This window comes from Penaeus monodon, chromosome 35, assembly GCF_015228065.2.
Source record: "Penaeus monodon isolate SGIC_2016 chromosome 35, NSTDA_Pmon_1, whole genome shotgun sequence".
NCBI lineage: Eukaryota > Metazoa > Arthropoda > Malacostraca > Decapoda > Penaeidae > Penaeus > Penaeus monodon.
This window is the reverse complement of record NC_051420.1, coordinates 9,779,518-9,797,017: the sequence shown is the minus strand read 5'-3', so window position 1 is coordinate 9,797,017 and position 17,500 is coordinate 9,779,518. Positions and strand designations below refer to the sequence as shown.

At 40.1% G+C, this 17,500-nt stretch overlaps 9 protein-coding genes across 9 annotated transcripts in view; 4 read left to right on the top strand and 5 right to left on the bottom strand.

Annotated features, from left to right (window-relative positions):
- The window catches only part of LOC119595058 (crustacyanin-C1 subunit-like), a 1,082-nt gene extending 398 nt beyond the window's left edge, over positions 1 to 684 (bottom strand). The window contains exons 1-3 of the mRNA XM_037944187.1: positions 477 to 684; positions 287 to 371; positions 51 to 173 (exon numbers count right to left, since the gene is read on the bottom strand). Of these exons, the coding sequence (XP_037800115.1) occupies positions 51 to 173; positions 287 to 371; positions 477 to 665 (397 nt within the window). The 5' untranslated portion in view covers positions 666 to 684. The remainder of the gene's footprint in view (positions 1 to 50; positions 174 to 286; positions 372 to 476) is intronic.
- A 267-nt stretch (positions 685 to 951) lies between these two features.
- On the top strand, positions 952 to 1,887 carry LOC119595061 (crustacyanin-A2 subunit-like). The gene is made up of 3 exons (XM_037944189.1): positions 952 to 1,121; positions 1,213 to 1,429; positions 1,543 to 1,887. The coding sequence occupies exons 1-3, from the start codon at positions 999 to 1,001 to the stop codon at positions 1,773 to 1,775; spliced, it is 573 nt and encodes a 190-aa protein (XP_037800117.1). The 5' UTR covers positions 952 to 998; the 3' UTR covers positions 1,776 to 1,887.
- A 1,890-nt stretch (positions 1,888 to 3,777) lies between these two features.
- Positions 3,778 to 4,832, bottom strand: LOC119595059 (crustacyanin-C1 subunit-like). The gene is made up of 4 exons (XM_037944188.1): positions 4,656 to 4,832; positions 4,463 to 4,547; positions 4,225 to 4,347; positions 3,778 to 4,104 (listed from the first exon to the last, which is right to left on the bottom strand). The coding sequence occupies exons 1-4, from the start codon at positions 4,776 to 4,778 to the stop codon at positions 3,857 to 3,859; spliced, it is 579 nt and encodes a 192-aa protein (XP_037800116.1). The 5' UTR covers positions 4,779 to 4,832; the 3' UTR covers positions 3,778 to 3,856.
- A 309-nt stretch (positions 4,833 to 5,141) lies between these two features.
- LOC119595057 (crustacyanin-A2 subunit-like) lies at positions 5,142 to 6,076 on the top strand. The gene is made up of 3 exons (XM_037944186.1): positions 5,142 to 5,311; positions 5,403 to 5,619; positions 5,732 to 6,076. The coding sequence occupies exons 1-3, from the start codon at positions 5,189 to 5,191 to the stop codon at positions 5,962 to 5,964; spliced, it is 573 nt and encodes a 190-aa protein (XP_037800114.1). The 5' UTR covers positions 5,142 to 5,188; the 3' UTR covers positions 5,965 to 6,076.
- Positions 6,077 to 7,945: 1,869 nt separating this feature from the next.
- On the bottom strand, positions 7,946 to 9,003 carry LOC119595326 (crustacyanin-C1 subunit-like). Its single transcript, XM_037944481.1, has 4 exons — positions 8,825 to 9,003; positions 8,630 to 8,714; positions 8,393 to 8,515; positions 7,946 to 8,272 (listed from the first exon to the last, which is right to left on the bottom strand). Exons 1-4 carry the CDS (start codon positions 8,945 to 8,947, stop codon positions 8,025 to 8,027), a joined length of 579 nt encoding a protein of 192 aa, XP_037800409.1. The 5' UTR covers positions 8,948 to 9,003; the 3' UTR covers positions 7,946 to 8,024.
- A 307-nt stretch (positions 9,004 to 9,310) lies between these two features.
- Positions 9,311 to 10,158, top strand: LOC119595054 (crustacyanin-A2 subunit-like). The gene is made up of 3 exons (XM_037944183.1): positions 9,311 to 9,479; positions 9,571 to 9,787; positions 9,900 to 10,158. The coding sequence occupies exons 1-3, from the start codon at positions 9,357 to 9,359 to the stop codon at positions 10,130 to 10,132; spliced, it is 573 nt and encodes a 190-aa protein (XP_037800111.1). The 5' UTR covers positions 9,311 to 9,356; the 3' UTR covers positions 10,133 to 10,158.
- Positions 10,159 to 12,109: 1,951 nt separating this feature from the next.
- On the bottom strand, positions 12,110 to 13,165 carry LOC119595053 (crustacyanin-C1 subunit-like). The gene is made up of 4 exons (XM_037944182.1): positions 12,988 to 13,165; positions 12,794 to 12,878; positions 12,557 to 12,679; positions 12,110 to 12,436 (listed from the first exon to the last, which is right to left on the bottom strand). Exons 1-4 carry the CDS (start codon positions 13,108 to 13,110, stop codon positions 12,189 to 12,191), a joined length of 579 nt encoding a protein of 192 aa, XP_037800110.1. The 5' UTR covers positions 13,111 to 13,165; the 3' UTR covers positions 12,110 to 12,188.
- A 284-nt stretch (positions 13,166 to 13,449) lies between these two features.
- LOC119595055 (crustacyanin-A2 subunit-like) lies at positions 13,450 to 14,408 on the top strand. The gene is made up of 3 exons (XM_037944185.1): positions 13,450 to 13,643; positions 13,735 to 13,951; positions 14,064 to 14,408. Exons 1-3 carry the CDS (start codon positions 13,521 to 13,523, stop codon positions 14,294 to 14,296), a joined length of 573 nt encoding a protein of 190 aa, XP_037800113.1. The 5' UTR covers positions 13,450 to 13,520; the 3' UTR covers positions 14,297 to 14,408.
- A 1,861-nt stretch (positions 14,409 to 16,269) lies between these two features.
- Positions 16,270 to 17,355, bottom strand: LOC119595325 (crustacyanin-C1 subunit-like). Its single transcript, XM_037944479.1, has 4 exons — positions 17,148 to 17,355; positions 16,954 to 17,038; positions 16,717 to 16,839; positions 16,270 to 16,596 (listed from the first exon to the last, which is right to left on the bottom strand). Exons 1-4 carry the CDS (start codon positions 17,334 to 17,336, stop codon positions 16,349 to 16,351), a joined length of 645 nt encoding a protein of 214 aa, XP_037800407.1. The 5' UTR covers positions 17,337 to 17,355; the 3' UTR covers positions 16,270 to 16,348.
- Between the last annotated feature and the right edge of the window lie 145 nt (positions 17,356 to 17,500).

The following is a 17,500-nucleotide window of genomic DNA, read 5'->3' as shown; positions in this document are numbered from 1 at the left end:
ACCATTCACCGTCTATAAGGTTCATGTTTCGTGCAATGCGTCATACTCACATCCCTCGTAGTCAATGGAGAGGTTGGCTTCTCCCAGAGGCATCGGCGCGATCTGTCCGTGGCGCGTCGCCGTCCTTCCCTCAGCGTTGATGCCGGTGGTCTTGGCGGTGATTTTATGGCCGTCTGGAAAGGTTCAAAGGTACGAGATTTACTCATGCTAACATTTGGTCTATTAACTAAACATATTCCAACATATGCTCTTGAATTCTGAAGTTTCTCATGCAGAAAAATCCTACCAAAAGAATATTCGTTGCGCACGCACTGATGAAGCAACTGGTATGGGTTCTTTGTCAACGCAGTTTCATACCACACTCCAGCAAACTGAAATTCAAGAATACAAAATATAAACATTCATTGAAACAAAAAGTAAAAAAACATTTTAACATTTCTATAGACCATTTTTTTTTCTCTGAAAGCTTTGCTTACTCTCTGCAGATCGAAGAAAGCCGTCTTGTCCACCGAAGGACATTTTCCTGGGACAACGAAGTCAGGAATTTTATTGGCAGCGACCACTGCTACGAGAGCAAGGACTATCACTGAACTCTTCATGTTGCTGCGAAGGTCAGAGATTCTCTTCTGGTGCTCCTGATGGCAGTTCTCTGCTTTATATAGCATGATGTTCCCTGCAAACGACTGTCTGGTTGTGACACGTTCTTTTTATGGTTAATATTATATGTCTACAGTGAATATATTTGCCGTAGTTTTTCGTCTTTATGCATGAGTTTGGCCCTCTTGAATTAACTACATCATAAAGACGACGAGCTACCAAGGAAATAAATGTATACACATTATCAAAAGGAAAAGGTGGCGCTATTTCGAACGTCATATGTCCCGCCCCTTCGACCACTCCCCGCCCTCCACTGCCACTCGCCCATAAAAGCCATGCATGACGCCACCAAAGCTCTCTCAACTGAACCGAGCTGAGGAAGGCAAGGAAAGCAAGGAATCATGCTCACCGTACTATTATCAGCAGTCCTCGTGGCTGTCGTTTCAGCTGACAGCATTCCTCAGTTCGTGGTTCCTGGAAAGTGTGCTAATGTTCTTGTCCAAAACAACTTCGACCTCCATCAGGTAGAGTTTGTTCCTTATGTGTCTTTGATGCAGTTGTACATCACATTATGGATGAATATCCTTGTTTAATGCAATGCCTTCTTGCCAACAGTATTCTGGGCGGTGGTATCAGACCTCCATCATCGACAACCCTTACCAACCCTTCACTCGCTGCATCCACTCCAACTTCGAGAACTCAGCTTTGGACAACGGATTCCAAGTCACCACAGCTGGCTTTAGCTCTTCCAACGAATACCTCAGGATGATGGGCAAGATCTACCCTACCAAGGACTTCCCAGCTGCACACATGCTCGTTGACTTCCCGAATAGTAAGTCTGTCGTGTGACTAAAAAGTATTTCTTTCTATGTGACAGCGTAAACACGGATGAGTACCTTTCAATAATCCATTGTGCATTAAACCATACGTATCCTTTTCCCACAGCCATTGCCGCTCCCTTCCAAGTGATTGCCACCGATTACCACACCTACTCCTGCGTGTACTCCTGCATCGCCTTTGACGGTTACAAGGCTGAGTTTGGCTTCATCTACTCCCGCACTCCGCAGACCTCCGGGCCGGCGACTGACAAGTGTGCAGCCGTGTTCAGAGCCAACGGAGTCAACGTTTCTGCGTTCAAGTCTGTCTCCCACGCTGCAGACTGCGTGTACAGGGCTTGATTACATTATTTTTCATTGATGTATTCTAGTCAACGGATGGTATTGGTATCAAAACTGTAAACAATACCATCCATTGTACTGTTTAAAAAACATAATAAATACCAAATCAACAGTGTCATTTTTAAAGAAGTGCCAAAGGAGTCAAGAGTTTCTGCGTTCAAGTCTGTCTCCCACACTGCAGACTGTCTGCCGGGCTTAATTGCAGTTCTTAACTGATGAATTTCAGTCAACAGTGACATCCATGCCCTACTTAAAAACACTATCGAATCAACTATGTCATGTTTCTCTAGGACAATGGCGTTACTATGTAATACTTTTATTCGAAAATTTCATCTTTCTTTGATGGTTTCGTTGAAAAGACGCACTCACACATAAATAAATAGATAAATAAAGTGCACCTCCACATCTACACAAATGTGAATACACATATATATTTGTACATTCTTTTATAGATTTGTATGTGTGGGGATATGTAGGGATATATATATTTACCTGTAATAAATGACTGTAAAGAACTGCATGAATGGATAAACACGCATGCACAAATTCTTGTCTGTATACATATATAAATGTAAATATATACAAATATATACATACCCATACATATATTTATGTATATATGCAGTCATACATACATATATATACTGCCCATTTAGCAAGCGGGTAAATATTTTGTCCTCTATACAACTTCTGTGACTCTGTTGTCTATTTCACTTGCTGTGACGTGTGACTGTGGTAAGTTGCCGTCGAGTGTACGCTGTTGATTGTTATTATCTCTCCCTTTCTCCTCTCTTTCTATCTCTGTCTACTCATCTATCTATACATCTACCTATCTATGTGTGCCTGGATGTTTTAATGCGTTTCTTGCTTAGTTACAGCCTGATATAATCGTTTGGAAGTAATCTGAAAATGGATTTGTAAATGGCATATTTTTTAAAAATCCGTAAGTGACAAAGCAGTCATAGGATGGTTGTCATAGAAGGTATGTCTGCTTTAGATTTTTTTCACTTCGCTAGCATACCACTATATATTCACACACACATATATATATATGTATATGTATGTGACAGAGAGAGATGTGCACGACGTTACTTACACCGATGCTGCTGATGCGGAATCAACTCGAGGCTGACAAAGTACTTTTTATCCCCATGACCCATGTTTCAAAGGAGAGGAATGCAAAATCGAGTTCAATCGATAAACCATTCATTTCCGTCTATTTCCATCCCTATTTTCCTCAAGAAGAGGCTCAGGGGAAAGGCAAGGCGGTGTGTTTATTACAGTTCTGCAGTCACTGTAGACACTAACTGACAAGGGGGTGCAGCGGACTTCATTTTTTTTTTTTTTGGCGGAATGTATTATACAGTTGAATTTTCTCAAAGGGATTCGTGCAGCTTATTCACTCGTTTATATAAGCCTGCCATCCATTCGTGGAAGGAAAATGCAAATATCTCAGCTCACACTTACACCTGCGTGTGTGTGTGTGTAAGTATTTGTATATGTTTGTGCATCTTTTAAATATCAAGAAGGTAATAAGGAGGTTAAGATCTTAATTGTGTAGATTAGAAAAAAAATGTATACATATATCTATTCACACACACACACACAGTTATAAATATAAACATATATATGCATATATACATATATATACAGCTATCTATCTATCTATCTATCTATCTATCTATCTATATATATATGTATATATATATATATATATATATATATATATATATATATATATATTGATGTGTATATACATATATAGAACGATAAAGAGAAAGAAAAAGAGTGAAAGACAAAGAAAAAGAGTAAAGTAGAAGGAACCAACTGATAAAGGAAGAGATATTTCAAATTCCTCAAGTGACTAAGCGTCTTGGCAATACAGATCCTTTTTTTTCTTTAAGTTTTTCCTTAAATCTTTTTACTCTCACATAATGACAAATAATATTTCTGATCAGTTATTATTTTAGCTTGCTAAAACTTTATATAATAAAACGTGATACGAATATAACAGTTTATTTCAATGAATGTGCTCTTACAGCCAGTCAATAAACACGTGATAACAGAGCTTCTCAAAACACTCAGAAACCCATCTGGGTATCGTAGCGACATGAGTGTCCCTGGACGGTCTTGGTGAAACGGGACGTATCCAAACCGATGTTCCTGAAGGCGGTTTCGCAGCGCCTCATGTGCTGGTCCGACATGCTTGGCGAGCGGGAGAAGATGAAGGCGAAGTCCGCGAAGTAGCCTCGACTGAAGTCCACGCAGGAGTGAATGCAAGCGAAGTTCTCGTAGTCCGTGTCCACGATGACAAAAGGCGCCAGGAAAGCTGCCAACACAACAAACGCATACTGTCAGCTCCACCAAATATCATTTCTATTTACTGAACGTGTGTAACAACCATTCACCGTCTATAAGGTTCATGGTTCGTGCAATGCGTCATACTCACATCCCTCGTAGTCAATGGAGAGGTTGGCTTCTCTCAGAGGCATCGGCGCGATCTGTCCGTGGCGCGTCGCCGTCCTTCCCTCAGCGTTGATGCCGGTGGTCTTGGCGGTGATTTTATGGCCGTCTGGAAAGGTTCAAAGGTACGAGATTTACTCATGCTAACATTTGGTCTATTAACTAAACATATTCCAACATATGCTCTTGAATTCTGAACAGTTTCTCATGCAGAAAAATCCTACCAAAAGAAAATTCGTTGCGCACGCACTGATGAAGCAACTGGTATGGGTTCTTTGTCAACGCAGTTTCATACCACACTCCAGCAAACTGAAATTCAAGAATACAAAATATAAACATTCATTGAAACAAAAAGTAAAAACTGCATGTTAATATATTTAAAGATAAGGAAAATTCTTTTCTAAAAGCTTTGCTTACTCTCTGCAGATCGAAGAAAGCCTTCTTGTCCACCGAAGGACATTTTCCTGGGACAACGAAGTCAGGAATTTTATTGGCAGCGACCACTGCTACGAGAGCAAGGACTATCACTGAACTCTTCATGTTGCTGCGAAGGTCAGAGATTCTCTTCTGGTGCTCCTGATGGCAGTTCTCTGCTTTATATAGCATGATGTTCCCTGCAAACGACTGTCTGGTTGTGACACGTTCTTTTTATGGTTAATATTATATGTCTACAGTGAATATATTTGTCGTAGTTTTTTCGTCATTATACATAAGTTTGGCCCTCTTGAATTAACTACATCAGAAAGACGACGAGGTATAAAGGAAATAAATGTATACACATTATCAAAAGGAAAATGTGGCGCTATTTCGAACGTCATATGTCCCGCCCCTTCGACCACTCCCCGCCCTCCACTGCCACTCGCCCATAAAAGCCATGCATGACGCTTGATTTCGCCACCAAAACTCTCTCAACTGAACCGAGTTGAGGAAGGCAAGGAAAGCAAGGAACCATGCTCACCGTACTATTATCAGCAGCCCTCGTGGCTGTCGTTTCAGCTGACAGCATTCCTCAGTTCGTGGTTCCTGGAAAGTGTGCTAATGTTCTTGTCCAAAACAACTTCGACCTCCATCAGGTAGAGTTTGTTCCTTATATGTCTTTGATGCAGTTGTACATCACATTATGGATGAATATCCTTGTTTAATGCAATGCCTTCTTGCCAACAGTATTCTGGGCGGTGGTATCAGACCTCCATCATCGACAACCCTTACCAACCCTTCACTCGCTGCATCCACTCCAACTTCGAGAACTCAGCTTTGGACAATGGATTCCAAGTCACCACAGCTGGCTTTAGCTCTTCCAACGAATACCTCAGGATGATGGGCAAGATCTACCCGACCAAGGACTTTCCAGCTGCACACATGCTCGTTGACTTCCCAAATAGTAAGTCTGTCGTGTGACTAAAAGTATTTCTTTCTATGTGACAGCGTAAACACGGATGAGTACCTTTCAATAATCCATTGTGCATTAAACCATACGTATCCTTTTCCCACAGCCATTGCCGCTCCCTTCCAAGTGATTGCCACCGATTACCACACCTACTCCTGCGTGTACTCCTGCATCGCCTTTGACGGTTACAAGGCTGAGTTTGGCTTCGTCTACTCCCGCACTCCGCAGACCTCCGGGCCGGCGACTGACAAGTGCGCAGCCGTGTTCAGAGCCAACGGAGTCAACGTTTCTGCGTTCAAGTCTGTCTCCCACGCTGCAGACTGCGTGTACAGGGCTTGATTACATTATTTTTCATTGATGTATTCTTGTCAACGGATGGTATTTGTATCAAAACTGTAAGCAATACCTTCCATTATCCTGTTTAAAAAACACAATAAATACCAAATCAACAGTGTCATTTTTAAAGAAGTGCCAAAGGAGTCAAGAGTTTCTGCGTTCAAGTCGGTCTCCCACACTGCAGACTGTCTGCCGGGCTTAATTGCAGTTCTTAACTGATGAATTTCAGTCAACAGTGACATCCATGCCCTACTTAAAAACACTATCGAATCAACTATGTCATGTTTCTCTAGGACAATGGCGTTACTATGTAATACTTTTATTCGAAAATTCCATCTTTCTTTGATGGTTTCGTTGAAAAGATGCACTCACACATAAATAAATAGATAAAAAAGTGCACCTCCACATCTACACAAATGTGAATACACATATATATTTGTACATTCTTTTATAGATTTGTATGTGTGGGGATATGTAGGGATATATATATTTACCTGTAATAAATGACTGTAAAGAACTGCATGAATGGATAAACACGCATGCACAAATTCTTGTCTGTATACATATATGAATGTAAATATATACAAATATATACATACCCATACATATATTTATGTATATATGCAGTCATACAAACAATATATACTGCCCATTTAGCAAGCGGGTAAATATTTTGTCCTCTATACAACTTCTGTGACTCTGTTGTCTATTTCACTCGATGTGACGTGTGACTGTGGTAAGTTGCCGTCGAGTGTACGCTGTTGATTGGTATTATCTCTCCCTTTCTCTCTCTTTCTATCTCTGTCTACTCATCTATCTATACATCTACCTATCTATGTGTGCCTGGATGTTTTAATGCGTTTCTTGCTTAGTTACAGCCTGATATAATCGTTTGGAAGTAATCTGAAAATGGATTTGTAAATGGCATATTTTTTAAAAATCCGTAAGTGACAAAGCAGTCATAGGATGGTTGTCATAGAAGGTATGTCTGCTTTAGATTTTTTTCACTTCGCTAGCATACCACTATATATTCACACACACATATATATATATGTATATGTATGTGACAGAGAGAGATGTGTACGACGTTACTTACACCGATGCTGCTGATGCGGAATCAACTCGAGGCTGACAAAGTACTTTTTATCCCCATGACCCATGTTTCAAAGGAGAAGAATGCAAAATCGAGTCCAATCGATAAACCATTAATTTCCGTCTATTTCCATCCCTATTTTCCTCAAGAAGAGGCTCAGTGGAAAGACAAGGCGGTGTGTTTATTACAGTTCTGCAGTCACTGTAGACACTAACTGACAAGGGGGTGCAGCGGGCTTCATTTTTTTTTTTGTCGGAATGTATTATACAGTTGAATTTTCTCAAAGGGATTCGTGCAGCTTATTCACTCGTTTATATAAGCCTGCCATCCATTCGTGGAAGGAAAATGCAAATATCTCAGCTCACACTTACACCTGCGTGTGTGTGTGTAAGTATTTGTATATGTTTGTGCATCTTTTAAATATCAAGAAGGTAATAAGGAGGTTAAGATCTTAAATGTGTTGATTAGAAAAAAATGTATACATATATCTATTCACACACACACACACACATACCCACAATTATAAATATACACACATATATATATGCATATATACAGATATATACATCTATCTATCTATCTATCTATCTATCTATCTATCTATATATCTATATATATATATATATATATATTGATGTGTATATACATATATAGAGCGATAAAGAGAAAGAAAAAGAGTGAAAGACGAAGAAAAAGAGGAAAGTAGAAGGAACCAACTTATAAAAGAAGAGATATTTCAAATTCCTCAAGTGACTAAGCGTCCTGGCAATGCAGATCCTTTTTTTTCTTTAAGTTTTTCCTTAAATCTTTTTACTCTCATATAATGACAAATAATATTTCTGATCAGTTATTATTTGAGCTTGCTAAAACTTTATATAATAAAACGTGATACGAATATAACAGTTTATTTCAATGAATGTGCTCTTACAGCCAGTCAATAAACACGTGATAACAGAGCTTCTCAAAACCCTCAGAAACCCATCTGGGTATCGTAGCGACATGAGTGTCCCTGGACGGTCTTGGTGAAACGGGACGTATCCAAACCGATGTTCCTGAAGGCGGTTTCGCAGCGCCTCATGTGCTGGTCCGACATGCTTGGCGAGCGGGAGAAGATGAAGGCGAAGTCCGCGAAGTAGCCTCGACTGAAGTCCACGCAGGAGTGAATGCAAGCGAAGTTCTCGTAGTCCGTGTCCAAGATGACAAAAGGCGCCAGGAAAGCTGCCAACACAACAAACGCATACTGTCAGCTCCACCAAATATCATTTCTATTTACTGAACGTGTGTAACAACCATTCACCGTCTATAAGGTTCATGGTTCGTACAATGCGTCATACTCACATCCCTCGTAGTCAATGGAGAGGTTGGCTTCTCCCAGAGGCATCGGCGCGATCTGTCCGTGGCGCGTCGCCGTCCTTCCCTCAGCGTTGATGCCGGTGGTCTTGGCGGTGATTTTATGGCCGTCTGGAAAGGTTCAAAGGTACGAGATTTACTCATGCTAACATTTGGTCTATTAACTAAACATATTCCAGCATATGCTTTAGATTCTGAACAGTTTCTCATGCAGAAAAATCCTACCAAAAGAAAATTCGTTGCGCACGCACTGATGAAGCAACTGGTATGGGTTCTTTGTCAACGCAGTTTCATACCACACTCCAGCAAACTGCAATTCAAGAATACAAAATATAAACATTCATTGAAACAAAAAGTAAAAAAAAATGCATGTTAATATATTTAAAGATAAGGAAAATTCTTTTCTAAAACTTTGCTTACTCTCTGCAGATCGAAGAAAGCCGTCTTGTCCACCGAAGGACATTTTCCTGGGACAACGAAGTCAGGAATTTTATTGGCAGCGACCACTGCTACGAGAGCAAGGACTATCACTGAACTCTTCATGTTGCTGCGAAGGTCAGAGATTCTCTTCTGGTGCTCCTGATGGCAGTTCTCTGCTTTATATAGCATGATGTTCCCTGCAAACGACTGACTGGTTGTGACACGTTCTTTTTATGGTTAATATTATATGTCTACAGTGAATATATTTGCCGTAGTTTTTTCGTCATTATACATAAGTTTGGCCCTCTTGAATTAACTACATCATAAAGACGACGAGATATAAAGGAAATAAATGTATACACATTATCAAAAGGAAAATGTGGCGCTATTTCGAACGTCATATGTCCCGCCCCTTCGACCACTCCCCGCCCTCCACTGCCACTCGCCCATAAAAGCCATGCATGACGCTTGATTTCGCCACCAAACTCTCTCAACTGAACCGAGTTGAGGAAGGCAAGGAAAGCAAGGAACCATGCTCACCGTACTATTATCAGCAGCCCTCGTGGCTGTCGTTTCAGCTGACAGCATTCCTCAGTTCGTGGTTCCTGGAAAGTGTGCTAATGTTCTTGTCCAAAACAACTTCGACCTCCATCAGGTAGAGTTTGTTTCTTATATGTCTTTGATGCAGTTGTACATCACATTATGGATGAATATCCTTGTTTAATGCAATGCCTTCTTGCCAACAGTATTCTGGGCGGTGGTATCAGACCTCCATCATCGACAACCCTTACCAACCCTTCACTCGCTGCATCCACTCCAACTTCGAGAACTCAGCTTTGGACAACGGATTCCAAGTCACCACAGCTGGCTTTAGCTCTTCCAACGAATACCTCAGGATGATGGGCAAGATCTACCCGACCAAGGACTTCCCAGCTGCACACATGCTCGTTGACTTCCCAAATAGTAAGTCTGTCGTGTGACTAAAAGTATTTCTTTCTATGTGACAGCGTAAACACGGATGAGTACCTTTCAATAATCCATTGTGCATTAAACCATACGTATCCTTTTCCCACAGCCATTGCCTCTCCTTTCCAAGTGATTGCCACCGATTACCACACCTACTCCTGCGTGTACTCCTGCATCGCCTTTGACGGTTACAAGGCTGAGTTTGGCTTCATCTACTCCCGCACTCCGCAGACCTCCGGGCCGGCGACTGACAAGTGCGCAGCCGTGTTCAGAGCCAACGGAGTCAACGTTTCTGCGTTTAAGTCTGTCTCCCACGCTGCAGACTGCGTGTACAGGGCTTGATTACATTATTTTTCATTGATGTATTCTTGTCAACGGATGGTATTTGTATCAAAACTGTAAGCAATACCTTCCATTATCCTGTTTAAAATCACAATAAATACCAAATCAACAGTGTCATTTTTAAAGAAGTGCCAAAGGAGTCAAGAGTTTCTGCGTTCAAGTCGGTCTCCCACACTGCAGACTGTCTGCCGGGCTTAATTGCAGTTCTTAACTGATGAATTTCAGTCAACAGTGACATCCATGCCCTACTTAAAAACACTATCGAATCAACTATGTCATGTTTCTCTAGGACAATGGCGTTACTATGTAATACTTTTATTCGAAAATTCCATCTTTCTTTGATGGTTTCGTTGAAAAGACGCACTCACACATAAATAAATAGATAAAAAAGTGCACCTCCACATCTACACAAATGTGAATACACATATATATTTGTACATTCTTTTATAGATTTGTATGTGTGGGGATATGTAGGGATATATATATTTACCTGTAATAAATGACTGTAAAGAACTGCATGAATGGATAAACACGCATGCACAAATTCTTGTCTGTATACATATATAAATGTAAATATATACAAATATATACATACCCATACATATATTTATGTATATATGCAGTCATACATACATATATATACTGCCCATTTAGCAAGCGGGTAAATATTTTGTCCTCTATACAACTTCTGTGACTCTGTTGTCTATTTCACTCGATGTGACGTGTGACTGTGGTAAGTTGCCGTCGAGTGTACGCTGTTGATTGGTATTATCTCTCCCTTTCTCTCTCTTTCTATCTCTGTCTACTCATCTATCTATACATCTACCTATCTATGTGTGCCTGGATGTTTTAATGCGTTTCTTGCTTAGTTACAGCCTGATATAATCGTTTGGAAGTAATCTGAAAATGGATTTGTAAATGGCATATTTTTTAAAAAATCCGTAAGTGACAAAGCAGTCATAGGATGGTTGTCATAGAAGGTATGTCTGCTTTAGATTTTTTTCACTTCGCTAGCATACCACTATATATTCACACACACATATATATATGTATATGTATGTGACAGAGAGAGATGTGTACGACGTTACTTACACCGATGCTGCTGATGCTGAATCAACTCGAGGCTGACAAAGTACTTTTATCCCCATGACCCATGTTTCAAAGGAGGGGAATGCAAAATCGAGTCCAATCGATAAACCATTAATTTCCGTCTATTTCCATCCCTATTTTCCTCAAGAAGAGGCTCAGGGGAAAGACAAGGCGGTGTGTTTATTACAGTTCTGCAGTCACTGTAGACACTAACTGACAAGGGGGTGCAGCGGGCTTCATTTTTTTTTTTTTTTTGTCGGAATGTATTATACAGTTGAATTTTCTCAAAGGGATTCGTGCAGCTTATTCACTCGTTTATATAAGCCTGCCATCCATTCGTGGAAGGAAAATGCAAATATCTCAGCTCACACTTACACCTGCGTGTGTGTGTGTAAGTATTTGTATATGTTTGTGCATCTTTTAAATATCAAGAAGGTAATAAGGAGGTTAAGATCTTAAATGTGTTGATTAGAAAAAAAAAATGTATACATATATCTATTCACACACACACACACACAGTTATAAATATAAACATATATATGCATATATACATATATATACAGCTATCTATCTATCTATCTATCTATCTATCTATCTATCTATCTATATATATATATATATATATATTGATGTGTATATACATATATAGAACGATATAGAGAAAGAAAAAGAGTGAAAGACGAAGAAAAAGAGTAAAGTAGAAGGAACGAACTGATAAAGAAAAGAGATATTTCAAATTCACCAAGTGACTAAGCGTCTTGGCAATATAGATCCTTTTTTTCTTTAACTTTTTTCCTTAAATCTTTTTACTCATCATATAATGACAAATAATATTTCTGATCAGTTATTATTTGAGCTTGCTAAAACTTTATATAATAAAACGTGATACGAATATAACAGTTTATTTCAATGAATGTGCTCTTACAGCCAGTCAATAAACACGTGATAACAGAGCTTCTCAAAACCCTCAGAAACCCATCTGGGTATCGTAGCGACATGAGTGTCCCTGGACGGTCTTGGTGAAACGGGACGTATCCAAACCGATGTTCCTGAAGGCGGTTTCGCAGCGCCTCATGTGCTGGTCCGACATGCTTGGCGAGCGGGAGAAGATGAAGGCGAAGTCCGCGAAGTAGCCTCGACTGAAGTCCACGCAGGAGTGAATGCAAGCGAAGTTCTCGTAGTCCGTGTCCACGATGACAAAAGGCGCCAGGAAAGCTGCCAACACAACAAACGCATACTGTCAGCTCCACCAAATATCATTTCTATTTACTGAACGTGTGTAACAACCATTCACCGTCTATAAGGTTCATGGTTCGTGCAATGCGTCATACTCACATCCCTCGTAGTCAATGGAGAGGTTGGCTTCTCCCAGAGGCATCGGCGCGATCTGTCCGTGGCGCGTCGCCGTCCTTCCCTCAGCGTTGATGCCGGTGGTCTTGGCAGTGATTTTATGGCCGTCTGGAAAGGTTCAAAGGTACGAGATTTACTCATGCTAACATTTGGTCTATTAACTAAACATATTCCAGCATATGCTTTAGATTCTGAACAGTTTCTCATGCAGAAAAATCCTACCAAAAGAAAATTCGTTGCGCACGCACTGATGAAGCAACTGGTATGGGTTCTTTGTCAACGCAGTTTCATACCACACTCCAGCAAACTGAAATTCAAGAATACAAAATATAAACATTCATTGAAACAAAAAGTAAAAAAATGCATGTTAATATATTTAAAGATAAGGAAAATTCTTTTCTAAAAGCTTTGCTTACTCTCTGCAGATCGAAGAAAGCCTTCTTGTCCACCGAAGGACATTTTCCTGGGACAACGAAGTCAGGAATTTTATTGGCAGCGACCACTGCTACGAGAGCAAGGACTATCACTGAACTCTTCATGTTGCTGCGAAGGTCAGAGATTCTCTTCTGGTGCTCCTGATGGCAGTTCTCTGCTTTATATAGCATGATGTTCCCTGCAAACGACTGTCTGGTTGTGACACGTTCTTTTTATGGTTAATATTATATGTCTACAGTGAATATATTTGTCGTAGTTTTTTCGTCATTATACATAAGTTTGGCCCTCTTGAATTAACTACATCATAAAGACGACGAGGTATAAAGGAAATAAATGTATACACATTATCAAAAGGAAAAGGTGGCGATATTTCGAACGTCATATGTCCCGCCCCTTCGACCACTCCCCGCCCTCCACTGCCACTCGCCCATAAAAGCCATGCATGACGCTTGATTTCGCCACCAAAGCTCTCTCAACTGAACCGAGTTGAGGAAGGCAAGGAAAGCAAGGAATCATGCTCACCGTACTATTATCAGCAGTCCTCGTGGCTGTCGTTTCAGCTGACAGCATTCCTCAGTTCGTGGTACCTGGAAAGTGTGCTAATGTTCTTGTCCAAAACAACTTCGACCTCCATCAGGTAGAGTTTGTTTCTTATATGTCTTTGATGCAGTTGTATATCACATTATGGATGAATATCCTTGTTTAATGCAATGCCTTCTTGCCAACAGTATTCTGGGCGGTGGTATCAGACCTCCATCATCGACAACCCTTACCAACCCTTCACTCGCTGCATCCACTCCAACTTCGAGAACTCAGCTTTGGACAATGGATTCCAAGTCACCACAGCTGGCTTTAGCTCTTCCAACGAATACCTCAGGATGATGGGCAAGATCTACCCGACCAAGGACTTTCCAGCTGCACACATGCTCGTTGACTTCCCAAATAGTAAGTCTGTCGTGTGACTAAAAGTATTTCTTTCTATGTGACAACGTAAACACGGATGAGTACCTTTCAATAATCCATTGTGCATTAAACCATACGTATCCTTTTCCCACAGCCATTGCCGCTCCCTTCCAAGTGATTGCCACCGATTACCACACCTACTCCTGCGTGTACTCCTGCATCGCCTTTGACGGTTACAAGGCTGAGTTTGGCTTCATCTACTCCCGCACTCCGCAGACCTCCGGGCCGGCGACTGACAAGTGCGCAGCCGTGTTCAGAGCCAATGGAGTCAACGTTTCTGCGTTCAGGTCTGTCTCCCACGCTGCAGACTGCGTGTACAGGGCTTGATTACATTATTTTTCATTGATGTATTCTTGTCAACGGATGGTATTTGTATCAAAACTGTAAGCAATACCTTCCATTATCCTGTTTAAAAAACACAATAAATACCAAATCAACAGTGTCATTTTTAAAGAAGTGCCAAAGGAGTCAAGAGTTTCTGCGTTCAAGTCTGTCTCCCACACTGCAGACTGTCTGCCGGGCTTAATTGCAGTTCTTAACTGATGAATTTCAGTCAACAGTGACATCCATGCCCTACTTAAAAACATTATCGAATCAACTATGTCATCTTTCTCTAGGACAATGGCGTTACTATGTAATACTTTTATTCGAAAATTCCATCTTTCTTTGATGGTTTCGTTGAAAAGACGCACTCACACATAAATAAATAGATAAATAAAGTGCACCTCCACATCTACACAAATGTGAATACACATATATATTTGTACATTCTTTTATAGATTTGTATGTGTGGGGATATGTAGGGATATATATATTTACCTGTAATAAATGACTGTAAAGAACTGCATGAATGGATAAACACGCATGCACAAATTCTTGTCTGTATACATACATAAATGTAAATATATACAAATATATACATACCCATACATATATTTATGTATATATGCAGTCATACATACATATATATACTGCCCATTTAGCAAGCGGGTAAATATTTTGTCCTCTATACAACTTCTGTGACTCTGTTGTCTATTTCACTTGCTGTGACGTGTGACTGTGGTAAGTTGCCGTCGAGTGTACGCTGTTGATTGGTATTATCTCTCCCTTTCTCTCTCTTTCTATCTCTGCCTACTCATCTATCTATACATCTACCTATCTATGTGTGCCTGGATGTTTTAATGCGTTTCTTGCTTAGTTATAGCCTGATATAATCGTTTGGAAGTAATCTGAAAATGGATTTGTAAATGGCATATTTTTTAAAAATCCGTAAGTGACAAAGCAGTCATAGGATGGTTGTCATAGAAGGTATGTCTGCTTTAGATTTTTTTTCACTTCGCTAGCATACCACTATATATTCACACACACATATATATATGTATATGTATGTGACAGAGAGAGATGTGTACGACGTTACTTACACCGATGCTGCTGATGCGGAATCAACTCGAGGCTGACAAAGTACTTTTTATCCCCATGACCCATGTTTCAAAGGAGAGGAATGCAAAATCGAGTCCAATCGATAAACCATTAATTTCCGTCTATTTCCATCCCTATTTTCCTCAAGAAGAGGCTCAGGGGAAAGGCAAGGCGGTGTGTTTATTACAGTTCTGCAGTCACTGTAGACACTAACTGACAAGGGGGTGCAGCGGGCTTCATTTTTTTTTTTTTGTCGGAATGTATTATACAGTTGAATTTTCTCAAAGGGATTCGTGCAGCTTATTCACTCGTTTATATAAGCCTGCCATCCATTCGTGGAAGGAAAATGCAAATATCTCAGCTCACACTTACACCTGCGTGTGTGTGTGTAAGTATTTGTATATGTTTGTGCATCTTTTAAATATCAAGAAGGTAATAAGGAGGTTAAGATCTTAAATGTGTTGATTAGAAAAAAAATGTATACATATATCTATTCACACACACACACACAGTTATAAATATAAACATATATATGCATATATACATATATATACAGCTATCTATCTATCTATCTATCTATCTATATATATATTATATATATATATATATATATATATATATATTGATGTGTATATACATATATAGAACGATAAAGAGAAAGAAAAAGAGTGAAAGACGAAGAAAAAGAGTAAAGTAGAAGGAACCAACTGATAAAGGAGGAGATATTTCAAATTCCTCAAGTGACTAAGCGTCTTGGCAATACAGATCCTTTTTTTCTTTAAGTTTTTCCTTAAATCTTTTTACTCTCATATAATGACAAATAATATTTCTGATCAGTTATTATTTGAGCTTGCTAAAACTTTATATAATAAAACGTGATACGAATATAACAGTTTATTTCAATGAATGTGCTCTTACAGCCAGTCAATAAACACGTGATAACAGAGCTTCTCAAAACCCTCAGAAACCCATCTGGGTATCGTAGCGACATGAGTGTCCCTGGACGGTCTTGGTGAAACGGGACGTATCCAAACCGATGTTCCTGAAGGCGGTTTCGCAGCGCCTCATGTGCTGGTCCGACATGCTTGGCGAGCGGGAGAAGATGAAGGCGAAGTCCGCGAAGTAGCCTCGACTGAAGTCCACGCAGGAGTGAATGCAAGCGAAGTTCTCGTAGTCCGTGTCCACGATAACAAAAGGCGCCAGGAAAGCTGCCAACACAACAAACGCATACTGTCAGCTCCACCAAATATCATTTCTATTTACTGAACGTGTGTAACAACCATTCACCGTCTATAAGGTTCATGGTTCGTGCAATGCGTCATACTCACATCCCTCGTAGTCAATGGAGAGGTTGGCTTCTCCCAGAGGCATCGGCGCGATCTGTCCGTGGCGCGTCGCCGTCCTTCCCTCAGCGTTGATGCCGGTGGTCTTGGCGGTGATTTTATGGCCGTCTGGAAAGGTTCAAAGGTACGAGATTTACTCATGCTAACATTTGGTCTATTAACTAAACATATTCCAGCATATGCTTTAGATTCTGAACAGTTTCTCATGCAGAAAAATCCTACCAAAAGAAAATTCGTTGCGCACGCACTGATGAAGCAACTGGTATGGGTTCTTTGTCAACGCAGTTTCATACCACACTCCAGCAAACTGAAATTCAAGAATACAAAATATAAACATTCATTGAAACAAAAAGTAAAAAAATGCATGTTAATATATTTTAAGATAAGGAAAATTCTTTTCTAAAAGCCTTGCTTACTCTCTGCAGATCGAAGAAAGCCCTCTTGTCCACCGAAGGACATTTTCCTGGGACAACGAAGTCAGGAATTTTATTGGCAGCGACCACTGCTACGAGAGCAAGGACTATCACTGAACTCTTCATGTTGCTGCGAAGGTCAGAGATTCTCTTCTGGTGCTCCTGATGGCAGTTCTCTGCTTTATATAGCATGATGTTCCCTGCAAACGACTGTCTGGTTGTGACACGTTCTTTTTATGGTTAATATTATATGTCTACAGTGAATATATTTGCCGTAGTTTTTTCGTCGTTATATATAAGTTTGGCCCTCTTGAATTAACTACATCATAAAGACGACGAGGTATAAAGGAAATAAA